This window comes from Aulonocara stuartgranti (assembly GCF_965226115.1).
Source record: "Aulonocara stuartgranti genome assembly, chromosome: 23".
NCBI lineage: Eukaryota > Metazoa > Chordata > Actinopteri > Cichliformes > Cichlidae > Aulonocara > Aulonocara stuartgranti.
Genome location: NC_138958.1, coordinates 47,618,770 through 47,642,350, shown reverse-complemented (window position 1 = coordinate 47,642,350; position 23,581 = coordinate 47,618,770). Strand labels below are relative to the sequence as shown.

Sequence of the window (23,581 nt, the reverse complement as noted above, 5' to 3'; positions counted from 1 at the left end):
CTGCTGCTCTGGACAACTTTTTCATTCTTTTGTATCATTATTTTGCTTTTCTTTTATTATTATGTTATATGTATTAATATGTGAAACACTTATTCTTTGTGTTTTTGCTTTGCTCCTGTCAAACTGCTTTAATAAAATCTGCTGCAGTCTAAACTGTGGACGTTCCCTTTTTAAGCCTTTGTGAAACAATAAAGGTTTAAATCTGAGTATTCATCTATGTTAGTGTTTAATGGGTCTAATAGGTTGCTTTGGCCTTTCCCAGTAATATCTTCCCTTGCAGTCTGTGGTCCAGGCTTCTAAAACCATCCCAGGTTAACAAGAACTACAATCTAGAGGAGAGCTGCCATAACAGGTGTGACTGATGAGATCTGACCTGCAAGGTTACTCAGGTTTGTTTGTATCAGGACAAGCAGGGAAGCCGCCTGGACGTCAAAGTAGTTAGAGCTGGGCGAGTGTCCTCACCCACATCGGCTTCACAACTCTGCATCATCTACTGAGTAAGACTCAGAGCATCAGAGATTAGAAGGTCTACAAAGAGCTGAACCAGACTTCCTGTATAAAGGTTTTAGTTCCACAGATCGACAGTGTCAGCACAACTAAAACGTGGAGACTGACCTCAGAGTTTCAATTTGATGTTGTGGATTCTCCAGAAGAACACACAGCTGCTTCACTCCTGAATCCTGCAGCTTGTGGTCTCTCAGGTCCACCACTCTGGGATACGAAGGGTTGAGCTTCAGCACTGCTTCCAGATAATCACAGCTGATCTCTGACAAATCACAGCCCCTCAATCTGTATAAAGAATGAAAGATGTAAGTTTATTAGACAAAGTGCTTGAAATCATTCAGTGTTTCATCATCTGTTCAGAGCTGAAGAAGGTTCAGAATGTAGAAGTTTAGAAAATGGAAACTCCAAACAGCTGAAGCCAACAGGAAGCAGCTTCAAACAAACACAACAAGAGAAAAAACTCTGAATGTTTCACATTAAAGTCGAACATTTCTAACAAGAGTATTTTAAAGACAGCGTCACTGATGATCATCTTCTGCCCAGTAAAACTTTGGTTTTCCACATGTGAGTGTTAATGATGCACAAAGACTGTGAGTGCAAAGAGGGAGCGAGGAGGATGACAGAGAGATGGTACAGGAGCATCAAGAACCCGGCGAGGAAATGAGCAGAAGGACTTTGGAGCCTGTTGGATTGAAGCTTTCACAGAGACGTGTTTGACTGGACACCACCAGGACAGACTTTTAATCCCAGGATTTGGATGAGCTTTCTGTCTTTATGGTCACAAATGATGCTGTAACTCTGTGAATGTCCTGGAACTGTCAGCAGTGTGGTTACGTCCTTTTGACCTGAGTTTCCACAGCTCTTATAACAGCAGTGTACATTCAGACTGAGACACGCTTCAGTCTGTATGGACCTGTTTCTGTAGCTGCCACCATCATACTACATGTTTGTACATCAGCTTATCAAATCCTGTCTGCTGTCTTCATTTATTACTCTTCACCTGCTTCACTGTCACTGTGTCGGCGGAGCTGCCTGAGCCCCGCCCACACAGACACAGCTCCTCTCTGGAGCTAAACTTCTGCTTAATCTCCGCCTCTTTTCTTCATCCTCTACCTCTGTTTTCTCTTCTTCAGTGTTCTGCAGCCACAGAGCCTCACAGCCGTTAGCACGCCCATACCTGAGCAGCTAGCATTACCCAGCATTAGAGGCGGCTGTAAAAAATTCATGTTCCCATTTAAATGGTTTTAATTTGAATAAAACGATGTTGATTCATTCAATCCTGAATCGATGTTTAATATAAATGTATTTTGCCAGAATCTCAGGTTAAAGCTCACAAACTATTTCAACAAGCAGCAAACAGCTAAAACAGTAAATGAGAGCAGCTAAACACACAAAGATGGAAACACAGAGCGTGGATCGTTCACTCGACGGCACGTACACGGACACGCCGTCGGGGCTGAAAGTGGACAGCTCACAGATCCTGAAGCTGCAGGTTTCATCTGTCTCCAACCAAAACTGAGTGAAGCAGCAGCAAAAGAAGATCCAAACTCTGCTTCACGTTTGATAAATATGCTCATGAATTCTCTCTGACTTTGGCTGTTCCTGCCTGCACAGCTCTCTCTCTCTCAGTGTACTCCAAGAACAGCTTCAAACATCTGTTTCTGCATCATTCACTGTTTATTAGCCACCAGTCTGCTGTTGTGTTCAGTGCTGTCGGCCTCTGACAGTAAAGCCTCATTTCTGCTGTTCCATGGAAACTTTTTAAAATGATGACAGATTACAAACTCTCAGCTGTGTCTGTAATCAAACCTCTGTAACTTTGCTTCACTTCAGCAGCATCAGCTCATGTTCACATGTTGCTTCATGGTTTGCTTCAGTTTTTGATCGACTGCAGAATATTTTGAAGGTTATCTGCTATAAAAAGCCAGAAGAGGAAAATCTGCTTCATGTGTTTCTGTTTGATCCTCAGTGACTTTGACACAAAGGCCTCTGCTGTGATGATCACACCTCTGATCAAGTCTCACAGTGTCACAACTGATAAATGATCAGAGTTAGAATATTTCTGACTGTCTGCTGTGTGCCGTGACCTTTGACCTGCTAAAGACAGTCAGCTGTGGATTATTCATTGTTGTGTCTGATACTTAGAACTGTGAGGAAGAAGCTACACAGCTAATCAGGGTCCCCTCTCTCTGAATCAGGAAAGGTGGGCAGGCCGCGTGTGGGCCGCGGGCCATACGTTGAGTATCACTGTTTGAAATGTGAACATTGTTCTGCTGCAGTCAATGGACTAAACCAGAGAAGAAGAAAACAGACTTTACCATGAAGATCCTCAGTGTGGATCAGTATAATATCAGCCTGATGTCTGCAGTTTAGTGTCAGCACAACTTTCACATCATATTCATCTCAGCACAACTAAAACATGCTGACTGACCTCAGAGTTTCAAATCGACATCGTGGATTCTCCAGGAAATCACACAGATGCTTCACTCCTGAATCCTTCAGGTTGCTGTAGGTTCCACTCAGGTCCACCTCTGTGGGATACGAGGGGTTGGACTTCAGTGCTGCTGCCAGATAATCAAGGCCAATATCTGACAAACCACAGCCCCTCAATCTGTATAAAGAATGAAAGATGTAAGTTTATTAGACAAAGTGCTTGAAATCATTCAGTGTTTCATCATCTGTTCAGAGCTGAAGAAGGTTCAGAATGTAGAAGTTTAGAAAATGGAAACTCCAAACAGCTGAAGCCAACAGGAAGCAGCTTCAAACAAACACAACAAGAGAAAAAACTCTGAATGTTTCACATTAAAGTCGTACATTTCTCATAAAAACAGGACAAAGACTTGAAAAAGTCGTGTTTTTCCTTCCAGGAACCACATGGCTTCACTTTTAAAGGTGAAGTGTGAAAGAAATGGACACATGAAGTCCAACACCTTTTTCCAGTCACATTATTAATTAAATAATTATTATTATTAAAACATTATTACATTACAGGAGCATCAAGAACATTAAAGTCTGGCGATTAAATGCCTCACTCCTAAATGACAGCCAGTTTTGTGAGTTCATACATACTGAACTAAATACTTACTTGGAGTTGAACACAACTCCGAAAATATCGCCTTTAACTCTCTGGGATTGCACCAAGGCATACATTAGAGGTCGCATAATATCATTTGCAAGTGCCAGGAAGAAAAGAAAAGAGGCTAGGCGGTGTGAATTGGAGGCCAAAATAAAACACCTAGAGCAACAACACAAAAAAGCACAGACAGCCAATTTGCTTTCCGATCTTAAAATGTTACGTAGTGAGCTTAATAGTTTAATGAACGAGAAAATTGAGGGCAATTTCAGATTCACTAAACAAAAGTACTATGAACAGGGTAGTAGGGCTAGTAGATTGCTGGCAATAAGACTCAGGAAACAGCAAACTTGTAATATGGTCCAAAAGTTGAAGTCAGATCAAACCCTGATTACTAAACCAAATCAAATTGCAAGTTGCTTTGCCAATTTTTTCGAGTCATTATATAAAAATTCAGATACATGTAAAGATAACAATACACTATCTGATTTCTTAGAAAAGATCAATTTAAAAACACTGCCAGAGTCTGTAGCAAAGGAGTTAGATGAACCAATTCGACAACAAGAAATTTTACAGGTGATTTCAAACCTTAAAACTAAAAACAGTCCTGGCCCTGATGGTTTTATTAACGAATTCTATAAGAAACTTAAGGACAAAGTCGCACCCTTATTACTGAAAGCTTACCACTGCGCTCTGGAGACTGGGACTATGGCGCCGTCCTGGAACGATGCTACAATTGTCGTAATCCATAAAGAGGGCAAGGACCCCACAAACTGTCAATCATACAGGCCAGTCTCATTACTTAATACTGATTTGCGCATTCTCACCACGATTTTAGCCAAAAGAGACAATAAACTGGACTGGGCTAAAAACACCACAGCACTTTACAGGAAGGGCCAGAGTCGTCTCTATTTTTTGAGGTGACTGAGGTCCTTCAACATCTGCCAGAAAATGCTGAGGATTTTCTATGAGTCTGTTGTGGCCAGTGCGATCCTCTATGCTGTTGCATGCTGGGGGAGCAGGCTGAGGGTCGCAGATGCCAACAGACTTAATAAACTAATCCGTAAGGCCAGTAATGTTGTGGGGATGGAGCTGGACTCCCTCAAGGTGGTGTCGGAGAGGCGGATGCTGTAAAAGATAAAGACAATGTTGGATAACACCTCCCACCCACTCCATGACATGCTGGTCAGTCACAGGAGCTCGTTCAGTGAGAGACTGAGATTACCGAAAAGCACCACTGAACGACACAGGAAATCTTTCCTGCCTGTGGCCATCTCCCTGTACAACGCATCCACTTAACACACTGGTTACTGCTACAACTACACGTTTCTTTTCCAGCTATTTATTAATGAGTGACTTATGTGTATATACACATATATATACATATATATACACACACACACACATATACACACACACACACACACACACACATATATATATATACATAAAAAAAATAAAATAAAAAAAACACCCAGCACGCCCCTGCGGGCGGCTTATCCTTCAAGCTCGGGTCCTCTACCAGAGGCCTGGGAGCTTGAGGGTCCTGCGCAGTATCTTAGCTGTTCCCAGGACTGCGCTCTTCTGGACAGAGATCTCCGATGTTATTCCCGGGATCTGCTGGAGCCACTCGCCTAGCTTGGGAGTCACCGCACCTAGTGCTCCGATTACCACGGGGACCACCGTTACCTTCACCCTCCACATCCTCTTGAGCTCTTCTCTGAGCCCTTGGTATTTCTCCAGCTTCTCGTGTTCCTTCATCCTGATATTGCTGTCATTCGGAGCCGCTACATCGATCACTACGGCCGTCTTCTTCTGTTTGTCTACCACCACTATGTCGGGTTGGTTAGCCACCACCATTTTGTCCGTCTGTATCTGGAAGTCCCACAGGATCTTAGCTCGGTCATTCTCGGTTTCTGCTGCCTGAGGTATTCACTGAGCACTCGGTCAGTTGGGGCCATCTTCCCAATGTATTCTTGGATGTTCATTGTCTCATCCTGGACTGTGGTGCTGACACTCACCAGTCCCCGGCCCCCTTCCTTCCGCTTAGCGTACAGCCTCAGGGTGCTGGACTTGGGGTGAAACCCTCCATGCATGGTAAGGAGCTTTCTTGTCTTTATGTCAGTGGCTTCTATCTCCTCCTTTGGCCAGCCTATTACCCCAGCAGGGTACCTGATCACGGGCAGGGCGTACGTGTTGATGGCCCGGATCTTGTTCTTACCATTCAGCTGACTCCTGTGATATTATTCTGTTATTATATGTTACCTTATAGATGTAATCAAAATAGTTGAATTATGATATTGTTGTAGATCATATTATACCCTTTAAAATAGAGTGTGTGATCTGTATGTAGTTTAGTTCTCATTATACTTTTGAGTTAACAGAACATATTCACATATTAGTTCATTAGATAAAGGTGCATCCTTGATCTGCTGGGAATGTGTTACACTGTTTTCTTGACATGCTTAATTGTTGAATCATGAAGAGAAGGTTGTAAGCAGGAGACTCTGTGTCTAAAGACAGGGGAGATAGATAGACCACATTCCACACCCCCACCTTACAGAAAGCAGAGAAACAACTGCCGAGGTCATAACTTAGGCGCTGTAACAGAGAAAAAATGTGATGTTTTGGCTTTTACGACTAGCTGGGGGCCACTAGAGAGTATAAAAAGCTGAGCAACCCGTCACCATTTTGAGACATGTGCCTGACCCTCTGGTAGCATCTCTCCCGTCCGGACGTTGTAATGCTCTGACTGTTGAATTGTATGGAAATAAATGATTGTTGATTGAGCATTGATACACCGAGTATTGTCCCTCCTTCAGCCCAAAGATTCAAAGAACTGCGTGATTTCAACAACTTGGTGCCGTGTGACCCGGATCTTTGGTGTGCTGAGGAGGTGTAGATTTGGCCTTTGGTGAGATCGTGGGGCAAAGTGAACAGAAGGCCGGCCTAAAACAGAAAGGTAAGCACAGCCTGTTGTATTATAAATACCAAATGTGCATATTGGGCTTTCCAAATTAATCTGTTCGCTGAGTCACATGTATTTTCACAGTAAATTTGTCGGTGTCTGGTTTTTGGCGCAAGATACTAACAACATAAGTTGAGGCTGAATTCCAGTGTGTTAAATAAACTGCTTCTACCGAGATACTAATAACATACTACGTTGGTCTAGATTGCAGTAAACTGCTTCTACCGAGATACTAATAACATACTACGTTGGACTAGATGCAGCCACTTTACCTTCCACATTTAATTTTGTCTAATACTGGCTTCTGTAGCAATAATACGTTAGAATTTCTTCTGAAGACGCGGCCATTAGTTCAGTACATTGAAGTCGAGGTTTGAAGTTTGTTTATGGTGTCGGTTACGTCCTGGCTCTTGCCGGCTATGAAATAGAAGTTGATTTAAGGAAAAGCAGATGCTGGCTTCACGGTGCGGTTAAACACTGGCAACGCGAGAGCGAAACACGTCCGTAGGTTTGGTTTATGATACGGCCGTGTTCCGGTGATGCGGCCGTGAAGTGCAGTAGTGGTTGGTGCTAATTTTAGTACATTGAACAGAGGTTTGACGGTGGTTTGTGGCGTCAGTCGAGTTTTTTTTTTTAAGGGCTGCGGTCATAAAACAAAGTAAAATTTTACTTGCCAAGAAGTACATAGAGCAAAACCTGGTTTATGATGTCTGGTATAACTTCGGGGATGCAAGCATCACTTTTATGATGCGACTTTGCCCCGTGGTGGCGGTCATAAGCGCAGAGAAAAGGGTATTTTGGTCTATGGTGCAGTGTGCTTTCAGAAGATCTAATAGTTGAGCTCAGAGGTTTCTGTGTAAAATTCCCGCTGAGGAAAAGTGTTGTGTGTGTGAGTGTGAAAGCGCGCTCTGGGTGAGAGAGTGTGTGTGAAGCTGCTGTCTTGTGGGTAAAGCGCGCACTGAGTGAGAGTGTGAGTGAGGCGCGCTCTGAGTGTGTTTTTTATGTGGAGTGTGAAGCGTGAACACAGTGACAGTGACGGTTAATGTGTTTGATTAGGAGGACATTAGAGCAAATACATATTTTAGGATCAAAGGTTGATGCCTAGTGTACCTGTGGAACATTTGCCTATGGAGTAGCGACCCTCCTGTCCGTGGACGCGTGGCCAGGACCGGCGTTGTCCGGGTGCTGAGGTGGTGACTTGGGGAGGTGAGGGCCCCCGCATAGCCACGGAAATAACACTGGAACGGCCGTGTAATCACGGGTTCACATTTATTCCGGACTAGAACAAGACACATTTTGCGACCAAACGTTGAGTCTAGATTAGTAAAGAAATATAAAAAGGTTGAATTCCTCGTTTCAGTGGTTGAAATTGTTGTGTGCCTGTCCCCTGACGAGTGTGAAATTAAAATAAAGAGGGAATTTGGAGCCACATAGAGATAGACGGGCATAATTGGGTGTATTACTCTGTGGTGTAATAAAAATAAAAAGGAGAGATAGTAAGAGGTGTGCAGTGGAGAATTATGGAGGAGTAGAGAGAGGAATGTGTTGGGAGACTGGCGTACAGTTTACGCTGTCAAGGTAGGCGGGTTGCCTGCTTATCGGTTTAAAAGTGATGAAAATGAAATTAAAATAAATCTCTTAGTGTGTTAATACAGGAAGCTGCGGACCTGGACCAACTGCCCCCACAAGCACAGCGGCCGAAGCAAAATTATAGGTAATGGGAACCACACCCAGCACGAATCAGCAGCTGTGAAACAGACAGCAGCGAGGAGAGAATTAGAGGAGAAATTAAGAGAAGTTTTAACACATAAAATTGGGGCCAACGGACTTGTGGAGGTTGGGAAGGCGTCCGGAGCATCACAACAAAAAGGTGAAACAAAAACACACACAAGCAGAGAAATCTGAGAGAAAGGCTCCTTTTAAGGTAACGCCTAGTTTGAGAAAAGATAAAATTAACCTGCTTTTATACAAATGCACATACACGCAATGAAGAAACAGCTTACACTCATGAACACGTGAAGATTTTCCAGCAAGGTTAAAGAAAAATTAACATACTTAAATGATGAAGTCTATACATTACTGACAAAGAAACCCTCTGGGTTGCAGGACAACAATTTAACTAAAAAAAAAAAAAGGAACACTGGTCTAACCAACCAGGCAAGACACAACAAATTTAGTGGTTAAAAGATTCAAATTGTGACATGTTTTCTGTTGATTGATTAATAAAAGTGATTACTGAATGAAAGAAAGTTCCTTTTTTGGGCTTTTAAACATGATCTTAAGAATTTTAACATATACCGGTGTTGTCCTGTCAACTTGGTGGGTTAGGAGTTGATTATATCGGGAGACAAAAAACAAAAAAAGGGGGGAGAGAAGGCTGACATAGGGCCTGGCCCCATTGTCTCCCCTCTGAATAACACAGCCAACACAACAACATTTTCCTGTTCGTTTGTTTTTGTTTTTGTTTTTTGTTTGTTTTTGTTTTGTTTTTTCTATACATATTTAATTACAGGCTGCTTTGCCGGCCCTGAAAGCCGAGGCTGACTGGACTCCTGCTCTCCCCCATACGTGACACTGACCAAATGCTGCAACAGCTGGACCCACAACAACGACCTGAGAATGTCAACAGACCTACAGGAATGTGATCTCATGCAGCCGAGACGGAGAGCACTAAACCTAAGGCCCGTTTCACTACACGGGGGAAAAATTCCCAGACTGCGTCAGCTGACAGAGCTGTGACGAGACGCCCGCCAAGCCCGAATGAAAAGTAAGGCCGAGCGAAAGAATGCTGACCTTGATAACTTTGCATTCACACTGTGCAGGACAGTGATGGACCAACACGGATGATCGGGTGGCGAAAAAGGGCGTGACCGAGACAGGAGGAGTAACTGAGGTCAGAAGGCACCTCAGAATGGACAAAAACACAGAAGAAGATGCAGGTTTCACCTGCGGTGAACATCGACACTGGAGAAAGGACTGCCCCAATTGGGGTCAGAACCAGGACGGACTGAATTTTGAGCAGCAGCAGCAGCAATGGTCGCAAACAAACTGAAAAAGGAGGGGGGCAGGACCCCAGGGCACGCTTCAGGCCGTGGTTTACCCAGAACACCAGAACAGGAAAGTGATGAACACAAACACACACACACACACACACACACACACACACACACACACACACACACACACGGGAATGTTGATTCACTGAGAAGTGATGCACACACATACACATGCACACGCTTGTGCAATGAAGAGTGATCCACACGCACACACACATACACGCTGATGCAATGAAGAATGCTTTGCTTATGCTGATATGCAAAATGCTGCACACAAACATCCCAATGCATAATTTTTATGAGGCTGTGATTGAGTTTTAATTCAAGGAGGAACAAAAGGTGTTACGGCACCTGAGGTTCTCATTCCCACACAATATTGTCCCGGCAGGAAGCAAAATGTTCCTGTGAATTTCTGGTTGATTGTTTGGTTTTGCTTAGCGCTAGCTTGATTTTATCAGTGAGCTTTGGCTTGTGTTCTTTCTCGTAAGCGAGAGAGGGATAGTTTTATGCTTGGACATGTCTGCAACGGGCCCTAGTTTGTGTTATTTTAGTAGTATTTTGTTGGTTATGTCTGTTTTCGTTTTTGTTACAGTGCACTGGAGAAAAAAAACATCTGAGAGGTGTGATCCACCGGTGGTGATATGTTGATATTTTGTGAGTTCATGATTTAACAATCAGCTCTTTAAACCAGGCCTGAAAGATTGAAATTTAAAGCGCTATGAAATATTCTTACAAAAACAGTTGCAAAGTGTGCTTCTCCATGATTGTAATTGGCTTGGGAGAAATTCACTTATAGGGAACACTGAGAAGTTCTGAGTCTAAAAGGATTGCACCGAGTCAATCCGGCCCAAAAAAAAAAAAAACAACAAGGAATTGTTTTCCTTTAAAATGATGACGTCATCTTGCTGGTGATGGAGCCTCGAATAGGTTGCGCGGGAGACTCCATTATCAGCAACATCTGGTATGAATGTGTAGGGAGGTATGCATGTGAATGGACTGTGATGGACTGACAACTAAAAGTTTTGACTGACTTGATACTGAGACAATGACTGCACCCACTGTAGGATTAGTAAATGCCAATAAACAAGTCACCCAGTCGACAAGAGAAGGGTGGATGCTTCGCTTTGTTTTGTTTTGTTTTTTCAGGAGCAGGAGGATAAGAGAGACTGGAGGAGGAGACTCTAGCTTCACATAAGTATGAACTGCAGACTTAACACTGTGGTTGCTGATTTTGAGTTACTGATGTTTGCATCAAGAAAACTGTGCTATATTAACTGTGTTTTGATTAAGGTATCATGTTATATTATTGGGAATGCCAAATGCTACAGTGGAGAAGACTTTTGATATCACTCATGACTGGAATATGTTACTATTAACCACAGCAGGCCACTGTAAAAAAGTCAATTAAATTTTATAGAGGAAAATCGCCAAAATTGAACAATACCTATGAATGACTGGCCACATTCAGAATAGAGATATGCAATAATAAACATTGGTCCACGTGATTTAGGTTCTCACTTGAAATAGTAAGTTATTAAATGTAGAATATAATCGACAGGGACATTTGATAGGATGTGGTACTGAAAAAGAACAAGAGCAAAGTAAATAAAGAAAATATTGTGTTTAGTTTGGATAAATTCAAATTAAAATGTACCATTACACTCAGAGGATCAATATGGAATAAAACATATGCAAAATTTGTAGGAAGTACATGACTGATAACTGTTCTGTCCTGAGCGTTTGTTTCCAGAGCACCCACTTGACCACACCAACAGTTTCTCGCCACCGAGGAGGGGGACTTGCAAAAAGAATAAAATAAAAATCTGAGTTTAACAAAACAGTTTGAATGTAAATATCAAGCTTACCTTTCTTTTTCCATGAAATGTGCTAGTGGGCACGCCAGCCGTTTTGAAAAGGTGGGCAAAACAATTGGCAAGGCCACACCCCCACACATGTGATATAATTTTAAAGGTACTGTTGCCCTCTCTAAGAAACATCAGGAATTAGAGGAGTGGCAAGTAGAGTATGCGAGCTACAAGCAAAAACTAAAATGTGTACTACAGTGTGCAAAAATGAAATACTGGGTCATCAGGGGGACATGAGGGACATTTATAAAACTAAAAGTCCCACTAACCTTAAAGTGCACTTGAAAAGCCCACACAAGAAGGTTAACCTAGCTTACCTAGAAGACCTCATCAGGGGGAGCACACTCCCCCTCCTTGAAGAGCTCACCCACTCAACCCGCATCCCTAGAAAACAGCTAACCCCAGATAAGGCAGCGTGATGTATCCCGAGACAACAGGACTGGGACATCTAAATAAAGGTGTGAAACAATCGCCTTCAAAAGGTTATCAATTCACTTGAACCAAAATTAGGACCACACGGTGCGGCAAGAGTTAATAGTTATTAGTCTCAACACCCAAGGATGAGCAGAAGAGCATGACTGATATGATGGAACTGGGATTTTGTTACACTTAATTTTTGCAAAACACAAATAAAACTAAATTGAAACTAAGGATTTTCAGAAAATAAAAACTAAACTAAACTAGCAAACAATTGGTAAAAACTGATTAAAACTGATATAAAATTGAAAATCTGAAGTCGAAGCTAAATAAAAATAAAAACTGATGAAAATTGCAAAACTATTACAACCCTGGTGCAGAGATTGGCAAATCTGACCAGGAAACGTTATAAAATGGATTGTCAGGATAGTCAGCGTTAAAGCCACTTTTGACAGTCCATACTAGGATGGCATTGGACATCTTCGGGGCAGAAAAGGGTTGGTGTGACCAAGGTGTGGTTTGGCTTGTTGTATGTACATTTCAAAATGTTACAGCTCTGGATGGACCAGTTACCAGGGCATGGAAGGATGACAGACTTTATTACATGAGGAGAAGGGACATTTTCGGGATCGAAGATCCTCAGGGATGACAAGGCTGGAGCAACGGTACTCGAGAGAAGAATTTCTGATACTTTCTGAGATATGATGTCACTAACCTTCTCTTTTAAGTGTCTAGCTCCAATGAATTGACACATGGGAGTGTGTCAAAAAGGGGGAGTTGAGTTTGAACATCAAACAATGGTGATATGAAAATTTCTATGAGTTTATTTGTGTGTTTAATAAATTAGCTATGGTAAAACTTAAGCTTATAATGTGTTAGACTTAGAAAGGGTTCACTAATTTTTGATTTCTTTTACACACACATAGATTATGATTAGAATTAGAATAAGTCCTGAACATAATATTTTAAACCAAATTTGAATCATTAGAAGAACAATGGATAACAATATTAGATTATCAAGGCTAGGGAGAGAGGTGTTTTGGTTTTCTGTCTCTTGCAGAGAAAGGAACAGACACCAGACGGGGACCCGGAGATGTGAGGACCCTTCACAGCAGGGACAGATGTAGGGACTGCCGAGACAGCAACTGGGGTCAAGTGTCATGACGTTTGGGCTCCTGGAGAAGATGGATCCCATAAACACAGCAATAACCATGAAGGGGTTGGCGAAAACCAGGAACACCAGACCAACGAGGTTCGAGAGGCTCTTGGCAAAAAGGGGGACAGAGGGCCTCAGGATCAAGAAAACCTGGACCTTGCAACGCTGAAGTGCATGTTATTAGTGATCTCTTTAATGAGAGATCAAAAGAGGGTATTGTGATATTATTCTGTTATTATATGTTACCTTATAGATGTAATCAAAATAGTTGAATTATGATATTGTTGTAGATCATATTATACCCTTTAAAATAGAGTGTGTGATCTGTATGTAGTTTAGTTCTCATTATACTTTTGAGTTAACAGAACATATTCACATATTAGTTCATTAGATAAAGGTGCATCCTTGATCTGCTGGGAATGTGTTACACTGTTTTCTTGACATGCTTAATTGTTGAATCATGAAGAGAAGGTTGTAAGCAGGAGACTCTGTGTCTAAAGACAGGGGAGATAGATAGACCACATTCCACACCCCCACCTTACAGAAAGCAGAGAAACAACTGCCGAGGTCATAACTTAGGCGCTGTAACAGAGAAAAAATGTGATGTTTTGGCTTTTACGACTAGCTGGGGGCCACTAGAGAGTATAAAAAGCTGAGCAACCCGTCACCATTTTGAGACATGTGCCTGACCCTCTGGTAGCATCTCTCCCGTCCGGACGTTGTAATGCTCTGACTGTTGAATTGTATGGAAATAAATGATTGTTGATTGAGCATTGATACACCGAGTATTGTCCCTCCTTCAGCCCAAAGATTCAAAGAACTGCGTGATTTCAACACTCCTCAGGACTTGCCTGACCCTCTGCAGGTACTTGGTGGTTGCAGCCTTTCTAGCGGCCTCTTCATGGTTCCCATTTGCCTGTGGGATCCCCAGGTACTTGTAACTGTCCTCTATGTCTGCAATGTTGCCTTCTGGTAGTTCAATCCCCTCAGTTCTGACTACCTTCCCTCTCTTTGTTACTCACTCCTTGGCGGCCGCTTATCGGGGCCTGGAGCCTGGGGCTCGCTCGGGCCACTTCGGAGGTGGGGTGCCCCCGGCCTCTCGGCCTGGGGCTCGGTCACTCAGGCGCAGCTGGCTGCCGGCGGAGCTCACGGGCGCGTCACTGCAACTCCCCCTGGCTTCTGCTCCGCGGCTGCTGAGTGAGCCCTCATCTGGGACTCTCCTCAGCTCTTTCCGGGACAGTGGCGCAGCTGCCCCTCTGTTGGTCTTCCTTGGTCTCTTGTGTTCTGGGGGCCTCTGGATGTCTGGAGTTTTGATCTCATCCACACCTGCTTCATGCCCTGGAGGACGGGGCTGTGGCTCCCCCACACCCTCTAGCAGATTATTACATGAAGGAACCTTTTAAAAAACAAAAAACAAGCGCGTCCATGCTCACAGGTGTACACACGGGTGATCACACCCACAAACTACACCCTTTTTGGCTCCTACCTCAAAGCACACTGTGTTCTGTTGATCTTATGTGCTGCACAATAATGTTTAACATTTGAGTCATTCCTACTATTCGGTGCCATTTCAGTGTGATCACTCTTCATCAAAAAATACAAAATTTTGAATTATTTTAACATTTCATCTAAAAGAGGGATTTTCAACCTATAAGAAAAATGTATTGGTCCAGCTAAGGATATTATATTATAATATTTTTTAAAATCAAAGTCTTTACCCATGACGTGCCAAATGTCCACCCTGTTACAGGACATTCAATTTTCTATTAATAACTGTTTTGAATACACAGTTATAGTAATATTTACATTTTCTAAAAGCTACAATGTCCCTTTTTAAAATCTGCAAGGAAATTTCATGTTACAGTGCATAGCAATAACAGGGGTGACGGTAACAGGGGGGAGATTTTATGCTAAACTTAGCCATTACTACTAGTATGATGAACAACAAGCTAGTACATGGTGACCACTAAGAACCATTTTTAACATGTTTATTAGCCATATTATAAAAATTACAAAAAAAAAATTGTTTCCACTATTATAAGCGTAACAGGTTGGACGTGTTATGCTTTGCCACATTACAAAATCTTGCTAAAACATTGAAAAAAGGGTTGATTAAAGAGTGGTACTTACTCGTCTTCTTCTTGAAAGTTTTCCCTCCAAAATATGTTACATCCGGGAGTGTCATGTGACTAAAAGAATAATCAGGTGATGTGTTCTATGGAATTCTTATCAGAGTAACAGGGGTGACAGTTGATTCAGGGACACAACATTTTTTAAAGATTTTAAGTATTAAACATGCATTAATAATAAAAAAGAACATTTGATGAGGAACATTAGAAATAAGCCAATCCAGAAATGATGAAAAATCCAGATTTATTTATTTTTTTTAAGTTATATTTGTAACTGAAGTCGAGCAAGCATGACTGGGGACATAGTACTTTAGTGACTTGTGCTAAAATAAAAGTAATTTACTTTTAATGTATTTATCCTGTGTATATATCAATGTGTTCTATGGTAGAGGGGGGTTAAACATACAAGAAAATGGTTTAGAAATAAGCATTAGACAAGTTTTACACTAAATATACCATATTATGTCATTAGGACTCAAATGGCACCGAATAGTAAGAATGACCCATTTAGTATTTACTGTCATATTCCCATATATCATTGTGATGTTGTTTATTCTATTACTCTTGTTCTCTTCTGCTTGCTTTCTTTTTTCTTTCTCAGCAGGTGATCCAGGTGATTGATATATGCATTTTTTTTCTCTGCCCGTTCTGTTGGTTTTTGTCTTTTGCCCTTCTCCCCCGTCCCTCTTCTCAGCTGTTTCTCTTTCCCTCTTTCTTTCTCCCCTTCTTTCCCCCAGTCAAGTCTGTCCCGTATTCAGTAAGTGAAAATAAAATAAACAATAAAAGGTGAATCAAATGGACCATTACGGCAAGGCTGGGATGGTCAGTTTGGTAAAGTAAATCCGTTGGGCATCTTTCTTCGCCTTTAGACAACAATTCTGAGGGCAAAAGAGCCAAACGGGACAGGCCAAAAAAAAAAAAAAAAAAAAAAGGAAAGAATGAGTTTTACCATAGAAACGCCTTCCATAAAAATAAAATATCTGAATACAAAAAAAAAACAAAAAAAAAAAACAAAAAAAAACTGTCAAAGCTGCAGGGGGGATTGGCTGTTCCAAATCTGAAATATTATTTCTGGGCAGCTCAGATGAGACCCCTGACTGTATGGGTGCGGGATTTGTCTGAAACTCAGTGGCTAAACATTGAGAAGACAATGTGCGAAAGATCATTGGAATCCCTGCTTTGTTCTAACATTTCAATTAAAAATGTGCATATGGGGGAACGGACGAGGGTCACACTAAAGATTTGGCGTAGAATCAAACAATCATTTGGTCTTCCAAAAGAAATTTTTAATTCTATCAAGCCTCTCCTCCCTGCAGGGTTTTTCTCCTATTGTGGAAGACTCTGGCTTCAGAGCATGGTCACATAGCGGGCTTCATAAACTTTGTCATGTTGTGAGGAATGGGCACCTGAGCTCATTTGAACAGTTGAGGTCAGTTTCAGCTTCCTTCTTCTGACTTTTTTAGATTTCTGCAGCTAAGAAGCCTTTTGACAAAACATAAAGAATGGAGGCAAGTTTTGGAGCCCTCACCCATTGAGGAAATATTTCTAAAAATATTTCAAAGTAATTCCTCCCCAAAATTAATCACTCATTTTTATAACGCATTTATGAGTTTCAATACAAATGCAACTTTGGATATTAAGGCAAGGTGGGAAGCTGAGACTGGCACTCAAATCTCAGAGGACACCTGGGAAGAGGTGTTCGGTGAAGCCCATCTGGTGACTAATTCTGGGCTGTGGAGAGAATTTAAATGGAAGGTGGTCATGAGATATTTTAGAACCCCAGAGATAATTGCCAAAATGAAGCCTACAAATCCTGACACCTGCTGGCGAAATTGTGGTACTTCTTTAGGAACCCACTCACATATATTCTGGTCATGCCCAAAACTCTGCTCACTTTGGAATGACATATTTAAAGTTCTCAGTACAGTTTTCCAACAACCATTAACAAAGACCAACAGTTAGTCATTTTAGGAGTCTTACCAAAGGGTTTTGCGGGAAACAATAAAAAGTATCTCTTAAGAATCTTACAGCAGCACTAAAGTGTATCACTATTAAATGGCTGAATCTTGACCCACCTTCATATAATATGTGGATTGATAAAGCAAGAGAAATTTACCAGATGGAGGAAATAACATCTGCTCTGCGGATTCAGAGAGAATTGTTTACTGAGCGTTGGCGACCCATACATGCTTTACTGTTTCAATAATTTAGCATAGGTCTGTTTCGTTTTGTCCATTTACGGCTAAGTTTGTCACAAGTTATTTAATATTACATAAAGTTTTTGTTTTTGTTGTTGTCTGTTTGTTTGTTTGCTTGCTTGGGTTTTGTTTTGTGCTTCCTAATTGCAGTTCTTATTTTAATCTACATTTCTGCATTGCAGTTCCTGTAACTGTCCTACTTGTGAACATTGACAAGTACAAGTTGCAATGTTGTAAATTATAATAAAAATTGAGTATAAAAAAAAGAACATTAAAGTCGTACATTTCTCATAAAAACAGGACAAAGAGTTGAAAAAGTCGTGTTTTTCCTTCCAGGAACCACATGGCTTCACTTTTAAAGGTGAAGTGTGACAGAAATGGCCATATTTGAAGTCCAACACCTTTTTCCAGTCACATTATTAAAGCAGACAAACTACAAGCTCATTTTCATTCCAACAAGTCATCTTCTGACCTGGACTAACAACACTGGTCTCTATGTGCAGCTGGCTGTGAGACCAGTGCTCAGGGAGCGTCTACAAAGTGCAACACTGAAAGAACATCACACACTCATTTGCTTCCAGCACTTTCACACAAACATCTACTGTCATTATTGTCACCAAACTCTGTGGATCCTTTATTGCAAATTCAAATGGGATCAAATGGTCAGACAAAAGAGGGTTATGAGGAAATATGATGAAATGTTGTGTATTAGCAGCAAGTTATTGAATCTTTTTCCTCAGAAACCAAACAAAATGATTGACAAACATGTTTTTACAAACTCAGTGTTGGACTTGGATCAGCAGGATAAGCTGATGTTTAAAGGCATTTGAGTCTCGCTGTATGAGAGTCCAGTTCTTACTCAATATTTATGGATGATGTTCTTTCAGTGTTGCACTTTGTAGACACTCCCTGAGCCTCACAGCCAGCTGCACATGGACCAGCTGACATTACCCAGCATTAGAGGCGGCTGTAAAAAATTCACGTTCCCATTTAAATGGTTTTAATTTGAATAAAACGATGTTGATTCATTCAATCCTGAATCGATGTTTAATATAAATGTATTTTGCCAGAATCTCAGGTTAAAGCTCACAAACTATTTCAACAAGCAGCAAACAGATAAAACAGTAAATGAGAGCAGCTAAACACACAAAGATGGAAACACAGAGCGTGGATCGTTCACTCGACGGCACGTACACGGACACGCCGTCGGGGCTGAAAGTGGACAGCTCACAGATCCTGAAGCTGCAGGTTTCATCTGTCTCCAACCAAAACTGAGTGAAGCAGCAGCAAAAGAAGATCCAAACTCTGCTTCACGTTTGATCAATATGCTCATGAATTCTCTCTGACTTTGGCTGTTCCTGCCTGCACAGCTCTCTCTCTCTCTCAGTGTACTCCAAGAACAGCTTCAAACATCTGTTTCTGCATCATTCACTGTTTATAAGCCACCAGTCTGCTGTTGTGTTCAGTGCTGTCGGCCTCTGACAGTAAAGCCTCATTTCTGCTGTTCCATGGAAACTTTTTAAAATGATGACAGATTACAAACTCTCAGCTGTGTCTGTAATCAAACCTCTGTAACTTTGCTTCACTTCAGCAGCATCAGCTCATGTTCACATGTTGCTTCATGGTTTGCTTCAGTTTTTGATCGACTGCAGAATATTTTGAAGGTTATCTGCTATAAAAAGCCAGAAGAGGAAAATCTGCTTCATGTGTTTCTGTTTGATCCTCAGTGACTTTGACACAAAGGCCTCTGCTGTGATGATCACACCTCTGATCAAGTCTCACAGTGTCACAACTGATAAATGATCAGAGTTAGAATATTTCTGACTGTCTGCTGTGTGCCGTGACCTTTGACCTGCTAAAGACAGTCAGCTGTGGATTATTCATTGTTGTGTCTGATACTTAGAACTGTGAGGAAGAAGCTACACAGTTAATCAGGGTCCCCTCTCTCTGAATCAGGAAAGGTGGGCAGGCCGCGTGTGGGCCGTGGGCCATACGTTGAGTATCACTGTTTGAAATGTGAACATTGTTCTGCTGCAGTCAATGGACTAAACCAGAGAAGAAGAAAACAGACTTTACCATGAAGATCCTCAGTGTGGATCAGTATAATATCAGCCTGATGTCTGCAGTTTAGTGTCAGCACAACTTTCACATCATATTCATCTCAGCACAACTAAAACATGCTGACTGACCTCAGAGTTTCAAGTTTACATCCTGGACTCTCCAGGAAACCACACAGATGCTTCACTCCTGGATCCTGCAGCTTGTTGTTGATGCTCAGGTTCAGCTCTCTCAGATGGGAGGGGTTGGACTTCAGTGCTGCTGCCAGATAATCACAGCTGATCTTTGACAAACCACAGTCCATAAATCTGTATAAAGAATGAAAGATGTAAGTTTATTAGACAAAGTGCTTGAAATCATTCAGTGTTTCATCATCTGTTCAGAGCTGAAGAAGGTTCAGAATGTAGAAGTTTAGAAAATGGAAACTCCAAACAGCTGAAGCCAACAGGAAGCAGCTTCAAACAAACACAACAAGAGAAAAAACTCTGAATGTTTCACATTAAAGTCGTACATTTCTCATAAAAACAGGACAAAGACTTGAAAAAGTCGTGTTTTTCCTTCCAGGAACCACATGGCTTCACTTTTAAAGGTGAAGTGTGACAGAAATGGACATATTTGAAGTCCAACACCTTTTTCCAGTCACATTATTAAAGCAGACAAACTACAAGCTCATTTTCATTCCAACAAGTCATCTTCTGACCTGGACTAACAACACTGGTCTCTATGTGCAGCTGGCTGTGAGACCAGTGCTCAGGGAGCGTCTACAAAGTGCAACACTGAAAGAACATCACACACTCATTTGCTTCCAGCACTTTCACACAAACATCTACTGTCATTATTGTCACCAAACTCTGTGGATCCTTTATTGCAAATTCAAATGGGATCAAATGGTCAGACAAAAGAGGGTTATGAGGAAATATGATGAAATGTTGTGTATTAGCAGCAAGTTATTGAATCTTTTTCCTCAGAAACCAAACAAAATGATTGACAAACATGTTTTTACAAACTCAGTGTTGGACTTGGATCAGCAGGATAAGCTGATGTTTAAAGGCATTTGAGTCTCGCTGTATGAGAGTCCAGTTCTTACTCAATATTTATGGATGATGTTCTTTCAGTGTTGCACTTTGTCGACGCTCCCTGAGCCTCACAGCCAGCTGCACATGGACCAGCTGACATTACCCAGCATTAGAGGCGGCTGTAAAAAATTCATGTTCCCATTTAAATGGTTTTAATTTGAATAAAACGATGTTGATTCATTCAATCCTGAATCGATGTTTCATATAAATGTATTTTGCCAGAATCTCAGGTTAAAGCTCACAAACTATTTCAACAAGCAGCAAACAGATAAAACAGTAAATGAGAGCAGCTAAACACACAAAGATGGAAACACAGAGCGTGGATCGTTCACTCGACGGCACGTACACGGACACGCCGTCGGGGCTGAAAGTGGACAGCTCACAGATCCTGAAGCTGCAGGTTTCATCTGTCTCCAACCAAAACTGAGTGAAGCAGCAGCAAAAGAAGATCCAAACTCTGCTTCACGTTTGATCAATATGCTCATGAATTCTCTCTGACTTTGGCTGTTCCTGCCTGCACAGCTCTCTCTCTCTCAGTGTACTCCAAGAACAGCTTCAAACATCTGTTTCTGCATCATTCACTGTTTATTAGCCACCAGTCTGCTGTTGTGTTCAGTGCTGTCGGCCTCTGACAGTAAAGCCTCATTTCTGCTGTTCCATGGAAACTTTTTAAAATGATGACAGATTACAAACTCTCAGCTGTGTCTGTAATCAAACCTCTGTAACTTTGCTTCACTTCAGCAGCATCAGCTCATGTTCACATGTTGCTTCATGGTTTGCTTCAGTTTTTGATCGACTGCAGAATATTTTGAAGGTTATCTGCTATAAAAAGCCAGAAGAGGAAAATCTGCTTCATGTGTTTCTGTTTGATCCTCAGTGACTTTGACACAAAGGCCTCTGCTGTGATGATCACACCTCTGATCAAGTCTCACAGTGTCACAACTGATAAATGATCAGAGTTAGAATATTTCTGACTGTCTGCTGTGTGCCGTGACCTTTGACCTGCTAAAGACAGTCAGCTGTGGATTATTCATTGTTGTGTCTGATACTTAGAACTGTGAGGAAGAAGCTACACAGTTAATCAGGGTCCCCTCTCTCTGAATCAGGAAAGGTGGGCAGGCCGCGTGTGGGCCGCGGGCCATACGTTGAGTATCACTGTTTGAAATGTGAACATTGTTCTGCTGCAGTCAATGGACTAAACCAGAGAAGAAGAAAACAGACTTTACCATGAAGATCCTCAGTGTGGATCAGTATAATATCAGCCTGATGTCTGCAGTTTAGTGTCAGCACAACTTTCACATCATATTCATCTCAGCACAACTAAAACATGCTGACTGACCTCAGAGTTTCAAGTTTACATCCTGGACTCTCCAGGAAACCACACAGATGCTTCACTCCTGGATCCTGCAGGTTGTAGTTGTCGCTCAGGTCCAGCTGTCTCAGATGGGAGGGGTTGGACTTCAGTGCAGCTGCCAGATAATCACAGCTGATCTCTGACAAACCACAGGTCTTCAATCTGTATAAAGAATGAAAGATGTAAGTTTATTAGACAAAGTGCTTGAAATCATTCAGTGTTTCATCATCTGTTCAGAGCTGAAGAAGGTTCAGAATGTAGAAGTTTAGAAAATGGAAACTCCAAACAGCTGAAGCCAACAGGAAGCAGCTTCAAAGAAACACAACAAGAGAAAAAACTCTGAATGTTTCACATTAAAGTCGTACATTTCTCATAAAAACAGGACAAAGACTTGAAAAAGTCGTGTTTTTCCTTCCAGGAACCACATGGCTTCACTTTTAAAGGTGAAGTGTGACAGAAATGGACATATTTGAAGTCCAACACCTTTTTCCAGTCACATTATTAAAGCAGACAAACTACAAGCTCATTTTCATTCCAACAAGTCATCTTCTGACCTGGACTAACAACACTGGTCTCTATGTGCAGCTGGCTGTGAGACCAGTGCTCAGGGAGCGTCTACAAAGTGCAACACTGAGCGAACATCACACTCATTTGCTTCCAGCACTTTCACACAAACATCTACTGTCATTATTGTCACCAAACTCTGTGGATCCTTTATTGCAAATTCAAATGGGATCAAATGGTCAGACAAAAGAGGGTTATGAGGAAATATGATGAAATGTTGTGTATTAGCAGCAAGTTATTGAATCTTTTTCCTCAGAAACCAAACAAACTGATTGACAAACATGTTTTTACAAACTCAGTGTTGGACTTGGATCAGCAGGATAAGCTGATGTTTAAAGGCATTTGAGTCTCGCTGTATGAGAGTCCAGTTATTACTCAATATTTATGGATGATGTTCTTTCAGTGTTGCACTTTGTAGACACTCCCTGAGCCTCACAGCCAGCTGCACATGGACCAGCTGACATTACCCAGCATTAGAGGCGGCTGTAAAAAATTCACGTTCCCATTTAAATGGTTTTAATTTGAATAAAACGATGTTGATTCATTCAATCCTGAATCGATGTTTAATATAAATGTATTTTGCCAGAATCTCAGGTTAAAGCTCACAAACTATTTCAACAAGCAGCAAACCGCTAAAACAGTAAATGAGAGCAGCTAAACACACAAAGATGGAAACACAGAGCGTGGATCGTTCACTCGACGGCACGTACACGGACACGCCGTCGGGGCTGAAAGTGGACAGCTCACAGATCCTGAAGCTGCAGGTTTCATCTGTCTCCAACCAAAACTGAGTGAAGCAGCAGCAAAAGAAGATCCAAACTCTGCTTCACGTTTGATCAATATGCTCATGAATTCTCTCTGACTTTGGCTGTTCCTGCCTGCACAGCTCTCTCTCTCTCAGTGGACTCCAAGAACAGCTTCAAACATCTGTTTCTGCATCATTCACTGTTTATTAGCCACCAGTCTGCTGTTGTGTTCAGTGCTGTCGGCCTCTGTCAGTAAAGCCTCATTTCTGCTGCTCAACACTGAAGAAATGTAAACTTTCAAAACGATGACAAATTGGAAAACACAGAGCTGTGTCTCTTTTTTTTTTGTGTCCCGTTTGGATCTTTAGCCATCAGAATTGTTGTCTTAAGGCCAAGAAAGATGCCAAGCGGATTTAT

The 23,581-nt window shown here is 41.6% G+C and overlaps 2 protein-coding genes across 2 annotated transcripts in view; both read right to left on the bottom strand.

Moving 5' to 3' along the window:
• Positions 1 to 23,581, bottom strand: part of LOC309701484 (NACHT, LRR and PYD domains-containing protein 12-like) — a 1,104,110-nt gene that overhangs the window by 465,761 nt on the left and 614,768 nt on the right. The gene's annotated exons all lie outside the window — the stretch shown is intronic.
• LOC309700370 (ribonuclease inhibitor-like) overlaps positions 21,821 to 23,581 on the bottom strand; it is a gene marked incomplete at both ends in the record, with an annotated part of 96,331 nt that continues 94,570 nt past the window's right edge. The window contains one exon of the mRNA XM_082523891.1: positions 21,821 to 22,016. Within this exon, the coding sequence (XP_082380017.1) occupies positions 21,821 to 22,016 (196 nt within the window). The remainder of the gene's footprint in view (positions 22,017 to 23,581) is intronic.